Source organism: Etheostoma spectabile, chromosome 12 (assembly GCF_008692095.1).
Source record: "Etheostoma spectabile isolate EspeVRDwgs_2016 chromosome 12, UIUC_Espe_1.0, whole genome shotgun sequence".
In the NCBI taxonomy this organism is placed as follows: Eukaryota; Metazoa; Chordata; class Actinopteri; order Perciformes; family Percidae; genus Etheostoma; species Etheostoma spectabile.
In genome coordinates, this window is record NC_045744.1 from 14,809,852 (window position 1) to 14,823,015 (window position 13,164).

Consider the following 13,164-nt stretch of genomic DNA (forward strand, 5'->3'; position numbering starts at 1 on the left):
TTAATCATCGAGGTGTTTATGAGTAACATAGGGGTTACAGCCTGACAGTATTCTTAATACATACATCATACATACATACATACATACATACATATGTGTTGAGGCCACGAATATGAACCAGGTAACAGTGAAATACAGGATGGAGTCCAGTAAAATGCAAAAATAAATGTGTTGTGGACATGATTTTTCTCATTTTTTATAATAAAAATGCAAGATTAAGCATCCTATCCTCAAAAAAATCCAGCCTCCACATATTCATAGATATTTTCATACAGTTACAGGACTCTTGACTATACTAGGCCTGTTTAAAATAGACCACTGCTAAGATCAATGCCATGCAAGGCCTTACAGCAAAACAAATCATCAATAGACTTGTGTCGATCACAACCTTTCACCCTCTCACATGAAACAGGAAACGGAAATTAAGGAAATTATTTGGCATCTATGTGACACTGAGATAATCACTTATGATAACTGTACATGTACACGAAATAGGAGGAAAAGAGAGGGGGGGAGATATTAGCTGCTTTGCATGGGATACTGGGCCCAACAGGCGCTGCAGTGCCTGGGGAAAATCCATTCACAGGCTATATTCTGGCCTCGACAGTGTTATTCATTAAGAGAGAAGCCATAAGAATAAGCAATAATATGAATCTTGAGGCGTCAATGGAGCTATGTAATAAGTGTATTGAATGGCACTCACTCCGCGTTGAAGCCGTTGACGTGTAGAATCCTCATCTGCTTCACAATGGTGCTTTTTCCGGACTCTCCCGCACCTTCGAAAATAGACCAAAAAATACGTAAGAATATCACCAAAATGAACACGAATATGAGCATCCAGGTTAACGTTAAAATCATACATGTTTTGGAAATGAAGCTAGTTAATTGTAGGCTCTCTCGAGCTTCGCTTCCATCAATATCCACCCCCATGACATATTATTGCAAGCGCTGTCAAATGGGGCTACGTGTTCGGTAAACGAAAGGGATTACGGTTACATTTCAGATAGCCATCACATATAAATCAGCCTTACCCAGTAATAAGAGCCTGTGTGTGGCTTTATACGCTTGTCTTTCCTTTTGTAACTGTTTTTCTATCTTTTTATTAGCCTCTCGTTGTGCCTTTTCGTCGATGCGTTGATCTTCAGTCTTGCTGTTGCCCAAACAACCCATCTTCCGTCGCCCTAACCCTTCCTTGTGGAATCGTAAAAAATATATAAAATAACACCCGGGATGATTTTGTGGTTTAAAAATAACACAGTAATGAGTCCACTGTAAAATAAAAAGGAAAAATCTCTGCGAGGCTTCTCCGTCGGAGGGAGGAATATGTTCCCCCGTTACAATTCCGCTTTAGCCGCAGCCAGCCGTCATCCAAACCGTGTGTTAGTTTACAAACCAACGAAGAATAACGACTCGGTTTAACAAAGAAATATCAAAAATACATATAAATAGGAAGAGAGAGAGGGGGTTTTCAATTTCTGGGAATCCAGTCAACTGTTCCTATCGCGTCTCCAACCCCTCTCTTCTCTCAGTATTTTTTTTCTATCTGAATTTCTATCAGTATATTTCTGTCTCTTTAACTCAGCACTGCCTCTCTCTGTGGCACCAGGAAGTAACCGTAGACCGTGGAGGTGAAAAACAAACCTGCGTTAAACTGTAACATTAATAACCCGCACTGATATAGCATTTTATAACTTGTGTGGAAAACGGAGAGGAGCCATTCCCGATTTAGTCCGTCGCTATCCTGCTTTCAAATTAATCGGCAAAGGGGTGGAAACCCGGACGCCTCTCTGTGCTGGTTTACAGAGGGGCTGGGTCTCTTCTTCTTCTTTTTCTTTTTCTCCTTCTTTTTCTTTTTCTCCTTCTCTTCCTCGTTCTTCTTCTTCTTCTTCTTCTTGGCTTCCAGTCAGTGAGGTGGCCCTGACCCAAACCAAACTGCCTGTGCACTGGGCTTTACCTATCTCTGTAGTTTATGTATTAGCTACAGGCCTGGGGGCCATCGTTGTAGTCCTTGAGATAATGAGGACTACTAGTACGTGGTGGAGGAAGTACTCAAACAGTTTACTAAAAGTAAACGTTTAAAGTTAAAACCGTTCAGCGGTTTATACTGTATTAATATATCATTAAGTGGTAGAAAATAACTAAGTGCATTTACTCAAATAATGTACTTGAGTGCCCTTTTGAGGTACTTGTACTTCATACATTACAGGCCTGGGAGCCATCATGGTAGAGAAGAAGGACTACAAGTACATTGTGGAGGAAGTAGTCTACCCAGTTCCCTTACTAAAAGTAAACCTAGTAATACCCAGTGGTGGAGGAAGTAGTGACATATTTTATTTTAAGTATAGGTAGTAGGCTAACACCATAGTGTAAAATATATAAATGTAGTCCATTTACCTAATATTGTAATTGTAATGCCTAACTGTGTATTGTAATTTATGATACATCAAAATGCATTAGTAGATTACATATTTTGTGTAAACAGTCTGAATATATAAAAGTAACTAGTAACTGTATATATGTAATTCATGAAAACTAATATATCTCCTTTGCAATGTAATTTTTACATTATACATATTTATACAAAATGTGCAAGTCACAATTGCAATTTCTTTGTGTACAGTAAAGCAATGATTAAAAGCAACCAAGTATTTATTCATCTACTGTACTAAAGTACAATTTTGAGGTACTTTACTTTACCTGCATCTTCATTTTATGCAAATTTATACTTGTACTTCACAGCATTTCAGAGGGAAATATTTCTTATTAGTCCATTATATTTACTTATATACTTACTATAGTTTCTTTGCAGACTAAGACTTTACAAACAAAACATGATCCAATTTTAAAATATAATGCTTTTCAATACTATATAAAGCTCCACTTTGACCTGCTACAACAGTAAATTGCTTCTTACATGTGTATGCATCAGAAAAAGACATCCGATAATATAATCTACCATAATATAACTGACTGAGGTCCCTCTGGTGCATGAACACTTTCACATGTGACTTTATGTACATTTAGCTAATTAAACCGTTGCTTTGATTGCATGACTTTTATATGTAATGGAGTAGTGTTGTATTGAGACTTTTACTTGAGTAAAGGGTCTTAATACTTTAACACTGCCTATTGTTAAGTCAAAGCACTCCATTGTGAGTTTACTCTTGTATTTAATCTACTTTTAATTGTTTTTAATTAAGTAATAATGTATTTATTGTTTTTTACTTCTGTGTTAACCGCTTATAATTTGTTATCAATTTGTATTAATGTTTTACTGTGTTTGGATGTTTTATGTAACGCACTTTGAATTGCATTGCTGCTAAACTGTTCTAGACAAATAAAATTGCCTGTTATGTACAAAAATCTGCTCAAACACAGTCTTTCACCTAATGTGAGTCTATTTTAGGTTCCTTTCCTTTAACATATATTAAACTATTCTGTAGACCAGTCACTCCTCACATTGGGGTTGGGACCCCTCCTAAAGGGTCATGAGATATACAAATAAAATATATTAAAATGATTAACAAGATCAGAAGAAAGAAAAAACATATTATTACTAGTTTATTTATTTCAGACTTTCTTCTAATCTTTGCTTTTTTTCTTGGGAATCCAGGGTAATTTTGCCTCTTTAAGTCTCTAAAATGATTCAAAATAAACAATCTGAGATGGAAGAATAACATATTGGTTGAACTGCTGGTCATAACTTGTAGACACATGCAAAGAGTGACAAAGGGTGGCAAGTAGATATAAGACATGAGCCAAACGCAAACCATTGCCATATAATGCATCATGCATACCCTTAAAAAAGTGATTAATTCTTTCATCTTATGAACCCTTGAGCAAGATGCCCCAAGAGGCCCCGCAAAACTGTGCTAGCCAACTAGATGCACTGGCCATCAAATGAAAAGATAATTTCCCCAGGTCATTTTAAATATCAACAAAAAATCCTTATCCATAAACATTAAAATTGTAGTGATACCATAGGAAATGAAAAATAACACACCGTTTCATTCGGTCACCATAAAGTCATCATTAAAAATACTCTAAGCAATGGGTAGTACCACAGTATTACAGTAACAGCTAAGGCATTAAAAAAAAGCATACTATCAATCTCATAGTGATGTTTTCTTGGAGAAACAATGTACTTTTCTCGCATATGTCCCAATTTTGCCATTAAAAAATAAATAATTGCTATGTGCCGTCATGTCTCATGCCAAATTTTCATTAATGTTTATCTGTCAAAGACTATAAAATATATCACCACTAAACTAGAGACCACTACACAAAGGCCCCTTCATCTCAGAGTTTGTCTATAATTTTTAAGAAAAATAAATTCTTTTTATTTTAAACAATGTATGTGAATGGCCTTAAATGAATTTCAGCTCCAAATGTATCTATCTTTAAAAAAAAAAAAAAAATTAAAAAAAAGAGCGGTCATGCGCCACAACAACTGCACTCTGGCAGTGCAAGTCATGCTTTAGCCAATAAAGAGGAAACTGTCAATGTTGTGAGTATTGTCTGACATTTATGTTTAACTTGCTGTGGCTTCCTCTAAACTAGGTCAACGTGGGGTGTGGGTTTGTACAGGTTTGACTTAACAGTAAGCAACACTGCACTTTGCATGTACGCTTCCATTGTGTTATTTATAGGTAGCAGTGGCAGAAATATTTTCATTATTATCGTCTCTATCAGTATGTGTGAGACAGAAAAGGAAGTTGTTTTTCATTCAAAAACAGCAACTGGTAAAAAGTTGATAGGCCAGCCTTAAGATTGAGTTAATGTGAGGCAATACTTCACTTTTGTATTCAGGTCAGCCCAAAAAAATTATAAATGTTCCGTACTATATGCTTATATTACAAATACGCATAGATCACTCAAAAGCATGAGGCAACCATGAATGATTATTTGTGTAACATGTAACAAGGAGTGCGCTGTTATTGTCTCCATTATGCAAACACAATGCAAATACTAGTTTCATGTAGTGAAATGAGTGCAACAAAGTTGTGTGGCATGCAAAACACAACTAGAAACCTCATTTCACTATAATGGTGTGAAAATATTACAACAACCCTCTCAACACACATCCTCATCAGAAACGGGAAAAAATCCTGTCTCCCCACCTCAGTAAGCAAGGTCAAAACAAGTGACTGGCCCACATCACTCTCTAGTGGCTAGAGGCAGCACAGCATACATGCTGTCAGCTCCCTCTAAATGATGCAGAATCAGGTTCTGTTGCATAGATTATAATCTTTTTTTTTTAGGAAGAACTGACTGACACTTGTGTTTAACTTGCTGTGGTTTTCTCTTAACTAGACTAAAATGTGTGTGTGTGTGTGTGTGTGTGTGTGTGTGTGTGTGTGTGTGTGTGTGTGTGTGTGTGTGTGTGTGTGTGTGTGTGTGTGTGTGTGTGTGTATTTTAAGGTTTGTAAAGGTTTGTCTGATTTCAAAAATTCCATCTACTTAAGAAGAGAAAAATGACTCCATGCCTGCGCACCTTAAATCTGAATTTAAGATGTGTACATTTCCAGCAGGATTTTGTTAAAATTACAATTAGTACAATTACAATTAGTTTGGAAGTCAATTGTGCTCCAATATGCAACCTACACAAGTGTATCGTATCCAGTTCACATACACTAATATACTGATAAATGATTTTTCAGTAGAGTAGAAGACATCTTGTATCCAGCGGTCAAACTTTTGATATAAACAATATTTGTATATTCATTTTTTCTAGCTTTTTCATTGAGGAGGAAGGAGTAGATCTAGAGTTCTTATTTTTTAACAAGGAAAGTTGAACTTTTTTAGAGTAAAACAACATTAGATACAAAATATTATTTAAAGCAGATACTTTTTAACATGTCTGGAGGGGAGCTTTAAACTATCATTATGATATTTGTATGTAATAGTAGCAGTTATCTTTCATAATAAATGTCACTGGCAGTTTGTGTGCATGTGCAGTTTTGGAAGAAGTTTTCAAATTATTTGCTTAAGTAAACAAAATGATACAACAATCTAAAAATACTCTATTGCGGGTAAATTATGTGTTCAAAGACTGACAACGATGATTTGATATTTTCAGACTGATAGTGGACCTGTACTGCAAAATGGCAACCAAAAAGGCCCTTAAAATAGCTATTAATCAATGACCAACTCTCGACAATGCACAATTTTCATCACAGTTCATTTTGGAGGCTCTGCAAAATTATTACACTCAAATAAATACATTAAATATACTCAAATACACGGGCTTTCTAGATAGGTAAAGATTATACCGACCAGTGAACAGTTACAATACATCTAACAATATCTGACATTTAAAAGAATTCTTGTATAAATCAACTTCTACACTTATTCACTAGCCCTGACTGTAATTGAAGCATGCACTGTAAAAACAAGGCAGGCATCCAAATGATATCCAGCTAAAATTAGCCTCCCTGAATTTTATTTCCAAAGCTGGAAATAACTTTATAGCACTCTGTGCTATAAAGAGGTAGAGGCTCTTGATAAAGTCGAAACTATACAGAAAGCAAAACGTGGAAAACAAACACTGTCCAATGTCCTTCTGGTGTGGTGTGGTTCACTTTGATTCACCTGATACAAGTATCTGTTATCAGTGTAATAAATGTGACATAATGCATACTCCAGTACCTCCTGTTGGTCATTACTTTAACTAGGAACTCAGTTCGTAGCAAAGTTCAGCAATGGTCAATGATAAAACCCATTTAGACTGAAGCAAAGTTCACCTGACTCTATTGGTATTTCAAGGGGTGGGCCAACATTGATACACATTCACTTAGTAAGCTTTTCCAAAATATGGCTTCAGGTGCACAAAGAATAGACAAAACACAACAATAAGTGACTTCTATTCATTGGCCTGCCCACCTTAGTTCAGTTATTGTTTCTGTGGCGTGTACTACAGTGCTAGCAGTCACTGTAGTCAGGCTCATAAAGGGTGATAAGGCTGAGATATTAAACGGCAAGTTAAGGACATCGGAAAGCTGTACCAGATATTATCGCAGGCCTGTACAGAATTGAATCCAAGATACCTAACAATAAACTAACTTCCTTTCCAAGAAATAATCGGAATTTGCTTTCCAGTTCCCATCACTGTATTCCTGCATTGAAGTATAAAGTCTTAAAGGAATTCAGATTTTCTGAGTTGTCCCCTGGTCAAACATGTTGTTTGAGTTTGTTATAGCATTTTTTTACACACAGTTTTAAACTAATGTAGTCTTCAAATAGGACAGTAGTTCCCAAGGAGTCCACATTAGGTGAACATCTTGACACAATCCTTCATAACACAAAATATATCATCTAAATGACTTCACATGTTAACTTCACACTGTAAGAAAGTTGTATTTGAAGGCAACTGAACTCCAGGGGTCATATAACAACTATACCTGATTTTGACAAACATAAACCATCTGGCTTTTCTTTAATAGATGGTTAGACTACCTTGATCTATTTCATATTGAGATGTCAAAGACATAGGGGCCTGGGCAGCAACCAGGACATGGCCAGAAACTTTCTCTTGATTTATATCTGTTATACAATTTTATTATCTATTATTTGGTAACTTTCCAAATTAATTCATTGGTTGTTTGGTCCATAAAATGTCAGACAAAGAGTAGTCGTCACAGTTTCCCACAGAAGACTAAGAAATTAAGCAAATATAATAACACATGAGAAGCTGGAAGGTTTGGAATGTTTGAAACACTAAATGATTCAATTTCCTACAGAAGGACTAATTGCTTAATGATCTGGTTGTTTCAGTTCTAATATCCATTTAAAAAATATAAGTACAGTATAACAGTCTGTCAGAAATTAGTTTTCATATTCAGTAAATAACTATACTTCGGCAATTGTGGTATATTTCCAAAGCATCAAGAAAAAGTGTTTAGTCATTTCTGACCTCTTCTGTATTTGAAAACCAAACCTTTATGATCAATAATTGTATTATATTTAACAGGTATTTTATAAAATCTAACAATGATTTGAGAGTTGAACTATGTCTAAAATTACACTGTAAGAAACCAAAAAATTCCATATGATCAAACATTACAAAATGTAACAAATAAATAGAACTCAAACTGATAGATTCTAGCTCCAGTACAAGCTGGACATGGCAGCCCAATTAGGATAAACATTGACTACTTATGGCTATCATTATTCAACTAAATACCTGCAGCAAATACAAACATAAAGTGAACCAGATTAGCTAGCATATGTTGCCTTGAAATGTAACACTATTTGAAAGGTGTCCACTTTCAGAGGAACACAAACCACCTCAGTCCTCTGGCATGCAACAAGAGTCCTACTGGAGACCTGGAGGGTATAAAGTCCCGAAAGGCCTCTTAAGAAAAACCAGAAGTGGCCTGTGGCTGGTGCTAAGGCTGCTGGGTGTACCAGGACTGATAGAAAATAATTGTGATTCTATAGTGGTGTAGAAAGCCACCCAAACCATAATGACATGCTGAAATAACTCTGTAACACAGGTCACACACACTGAATAGCTTTCAACTGTGGTTCATTGAAGAATCTATGACACTTCCTTATGTGACTTCATTAGGATGAGCCATTTTTTCCTGTGTGTAATTAGTGAGAGCTGTTTAACTAGGAAATTAACGTGGTAACCATTTATTATATAGTAAATAAGCGTTGTTTAAAGTAAAGCAAAGCCATGCATGTTATTAAGGGTGTTTTAAAACTGCAAGTGGATAAGTTCTGTTTTTATTATAAATGTGTTAAACATTGTTATTCTCATAAGGGTAGCTGTGATTAGACTCAAAGCTCTTGTTCCTAAACAAGACTTTCTCTTTTGAAAATTAAGCATTGACCTTTATGAAAACTACGGTGTTAGCCAACATGTACAATTTAATTTGTGGTAAAATAACACAACGTACAAGTTAGATCTAAGTTAACAACAGGGTTGGAGAGGTCTGGCCGGACACAACACCTCCATCTAGAAATGCACTACATTTTTGTTAACCAATTTTTAGGAAAGTCACATAAACTATCATGGGATTCCATATAAGCCCTGTCATTTATATAGACACAGTTAAACAGATAAGGCAATCAGCTAAGTCACTTTTATTATGAAGGAATCAGTTAGTTAAAGTTTGATCTAACTATTATCACTGACTGAATAAAATGACAAAAATAATATCAAGCCAACATAGCAAGTTGCCAGAGCCCTAATTGAGGCCTTGAAATTGATTATTAATAGCAGCATGACCATACTGCAAAAAATACTAAAGAAAGCAATTATTTGCATATGTAAAGCTGTAATTAAGCAAATGTTTGGTAACTTGATCATATTGATGATCATAATTGGAATTAATGAGTTATACTTTGGGGATCAATTCTTCATCATCATTCAGCCCATTTTCCCACAACAATAAGAAGGAGTAAGGGCACATGGACACCTACGTTTTTACACTACAGCTTACTAAACTATCATCTATAGTACACTATACTACAGGCCACTGTACTACACTCTAATCTGCTATAATATACATGTATGTTTTTTTTTCCTCCCCCCTCCGCCATGGACTGGGACACAACTACCCCCAACCACTGAACATTTACACTAGGACTGTCAGTGCCTCTCTGGCTAATGACTCTCACTCACTGCTAACTTGACATTCACTTCCTTACTACATACATTTATTCTACAGCTCATACTGACCTACAGACTATTTACATTTACAGAACTCTGTCAATATTGTACATACCAGATCTTTAATGTACCTATGCATATCATACCTCCAGCTATTATTATGTTTTTCTATTAGCACAACTTGTACTTTTGGCAATATTTCTTTTTATGTACCTGCACTGCTTACTATTTTCTACTATATATACATACCTTAGCATATTTATACCACTGTTAATACTGTCCATACTGCTCATACTGTATATATATCTAGTGTATTCATACCCCACACTGTTTATTCCACATTCTATTTCATCTATATTTTGTCCTGTAAATTATGTACATTACTCTGCACCATACTGCTTTTTTTGCACTTCTGGTTAGGGGCTGCATGTTGTTGTCTTAGTACCTTTACTATGTCCAACAACAATAAAGTTGAGTCTAATCTAATGTGTTAAAAACCCTTATTGTAAATGTGCAACAGTTAGTCAAAAGGCTATGTATGTATGTGTCATTTGTTTTCCCTGGAAAGATCAGTCTTGTCACACTACACAACAAGCTACTATACAACATGTTGTACTCTATTATCCCAGACTACACACTACTAAAATAATGATTTTAGATGAATTAAAGATATACTAAAGCCTATTAAGCTATATTATATTATACTATACAACATTCTACTATACTATACTCAACTGTACAAAATAAATCTATTGAAAAACCAAACTGTGAATGTGCCAAAGTTCTTAAAATGTCCATTATTTATATGTAGTCCCTATACAGATGTCACACTACACCCCGGGCCACTATTACACTAAACTATACTATACTTACATCATATTCAGAGCAAACATGGCCTATAGTCTGTATCTATCAGTACATAATTGTACACTAAAGCTTAATAAACTACACTCTATATTACACTAGACAACATCATTCTAGTCTACAGGTGAAAATACTACACTCTAAACTACCATACAACACTGAAAACCCTTACTAATGCTAGTTTTCATCTGTTGTCCCTGAACAGATGTCACACCACACAAAAGTACTACATTATCATCTACAACACTCCACTATTTTATGCTGTCCAACATTATACTACTAGTATGTTGGTATTCACAGCAAATGTGGTCCCGGTGCCAAAAAGCTGGGTGCTCTCGCTTTCCTAACTTAATACTAAAACCAACTCAACTGAATTCTACATAGGATCACACTATTCAACACTCTACTATACTACAAGTCCCTAACCCTCTAATACAAAATATTTATAATAATTTCAAAAACTTTACTTAAAAGTCCTTGGACAGATACACTCTTACACTATTTTATGCTAGTTTTCAGAGAAAACAAAAGCAAATTACATGATACACTCTGTAACACCATACAACACTACAGGCCACTATACTCTGCCATAATACATTATACATGTGTTAAAAATACAGTAAATATGCCACAGGTAATCAAAATGTAATTTTTCATTTATTGTCCTGTACTCTATACCAGTTATTCTCAAAGTGGTTAGTCTGTGGCACTCTGCCAGGGGGTCCACGAAAACTTTGCAGATCCATTTAAATGATCATAAAAAATGTGTTTTTTTGTTGTTGTTTTTTTTACAAAAGGCTTCATAGTTTAACAAATAATATTTGAATGTTTAAATCTATAATAGTTAATAGATTACTTTCTAATCTAACAAATCTATAACTCTTAGACAGTGGTGGAATGAAACGAAATACATTTCCTTAAGTACAAATTTGAGGTACTGTTTGAGTATATTATTCTGAAATGGTTCAATCTCATAATGAGTACTTTTACTTTGGGCACTTTAAGTATATTTTAGTGCGGATATTTTTTGGTATTTTTACTTGAGTATGAGTTTGAATGTAGTACTTTTACTTGTAACAGAGTATTTTTACACAGTAGTATTGCTACTTTTACTTGAGTAAAATATCTGAGTACTTCTTCCACCACAGCTCTCAGAATCTGAAAATATGTTGAATACATGTCTAATATATTTCTAATACATTTCTCGTGTTGTTCTTTTACATAACAAAGACTATGGAAGTGTAAAAAAGAAAGGCTAAGTCAAATTATTTCAAGGGACATAAATGAGGGGGTCCCCGGTATATTCTTTTTCTTGTAAGGGGTCCTTGGCTGAATTTCTTTTTGAGAATCTCTGCTTTATTCTAAACTATACTATACTACTATCCTATACACTAACTATCAGAGTAAACATACACTGTATAAAATAGGAGTAAACATGGCCCAATAGCCAAACGCTAAGTGGTGTCTAGGCTACTGTACATATTTTGATATAAAAGCCAACAAAATGACTCTTTTTAAAACTACATAACACTCTGCAGGCTACTCTACACTGTACTCTTGTACTGCCTTATTGAATATGCCACAGTTAAACCAAAACCACGAGCTAGTGGTCTCTGTAAACTTGTGTGTACTGGTTCATTTGATGGCCTGCATTCTGTTTAAGTGACTCTTTCTTATAATCCCCAAAAATTAACAGTAAGTGGACTGTAGGCCCATTGGGTCTAACGTCCATCTTCATCATTGGTCATTGAGAGCCGCAGGGGGTAACGTTAGTCTTCACAGCCAAGCCAAGAGATGTGGCAAGGCCTCGCCAGAGTAGTGACATAATTTCTGGAAAGGCCAGTACGTTTTGGTTTATAATAATGAAACGGCTGTTGTCCAACAACAATAGCAACAACAATAGAGAAGGACCTACCGAGCAGCAGCAGTCGATGCGTCTGTTTGTACTCCCGTTTTAGCTCCTTCAGCACCCTGTCAATATTCTTACTGACTTTCTTCGCCTCCTTCTCGGCCTCCTTCTCCTCCACCAGCAATTTGTCCCAGTTTTTCTGCTTTTGGGTGCTAGTCTTTTGCAGCAGATGTAAGCGTCGGCCGCGGTCCTTCCCTGTCCCCTTACCGCTGCCTCCGCCACCACCGCCTCCTCCTCCGCCACCTCCGTTTTGAATGAGCACACCGTCGGTACCGGTGTCTCCACGGCGGTGCTCCCCGGCCGGGAGCCTGGCAAGGTCCCCGGGGCGCACCGGGCCGCCGCCGCCGCCTCGTAGCGACGAACTCTCCCCGCATCCCCCGGCGTCCTCCTGGCGAGCTCCCACGGCGCGGGTCGGCACGGCGGTGTCCGGAGGCTGATCCGAGTCCGAGGTAGCATTGGAGATAGACCCGCTCAGGTCCCCGAAGAGCCGGGGACGCAAACTGTAGCACAGCCCCATGTTGAAACCAATATTTGTCTGTGAATGTGATTTTTCATAAATTAAAATATCAAAAAAATCGCAGTTGCGCCACCAGACCTAACGAGCCATCGTTATATTGGAGCTCCAGCGGTGCGATTTAAGTCTGAAATTTAGCCGAAAATGTGAATGAATTATGCTCTGACATTTGCTATATGTCATTTTGCATTTTCCCCAGTCAGCCTTCGCTTCGTAGTTAGTGGATCACCTGATCCTTTAGTGGACACTGCGGGTCCA

The 13,164-nt window shown here is 36.5% G+C and overlaps 1 protein-coding gene across 2 annotated transcripts in view; it reads right to left on the bottom strand.

Moving 5' to 3' along the window:
• LOC116698856 (guanine nucleotide binding protein (G protein), alpha activating activity polypeptide, olfactory type) overlaps positions 1 to 13,164 on the bottom strand; it is a 54,922-nt gene extending 41,758 nt beyond the window's left edge. Inside the window, exons 1-2 of one of the 2 annotated variants that reach the window (XM_032531069.1) lie at positions 12,399 to 13,164; positions 704 to 776 (exon numbers count right to left, since the gene is read on the bottom strand). In XM_032531069.1, the coding sequence (XP_032386960.1) occupies positions 704 to 776; positions 12,399 to 12,909 (584 nt within the window). In that variant the 5' untranslated portion in view covers positions 12,910 to 13,164. Of the gene's footprint in view, positions 1 to 703; positions 777 to 1,031; positions 1,956 to 12,398 lie in introns of those variants that run through there. The other variant, XM_032531070.1, reaches the window with a different exon arrangement.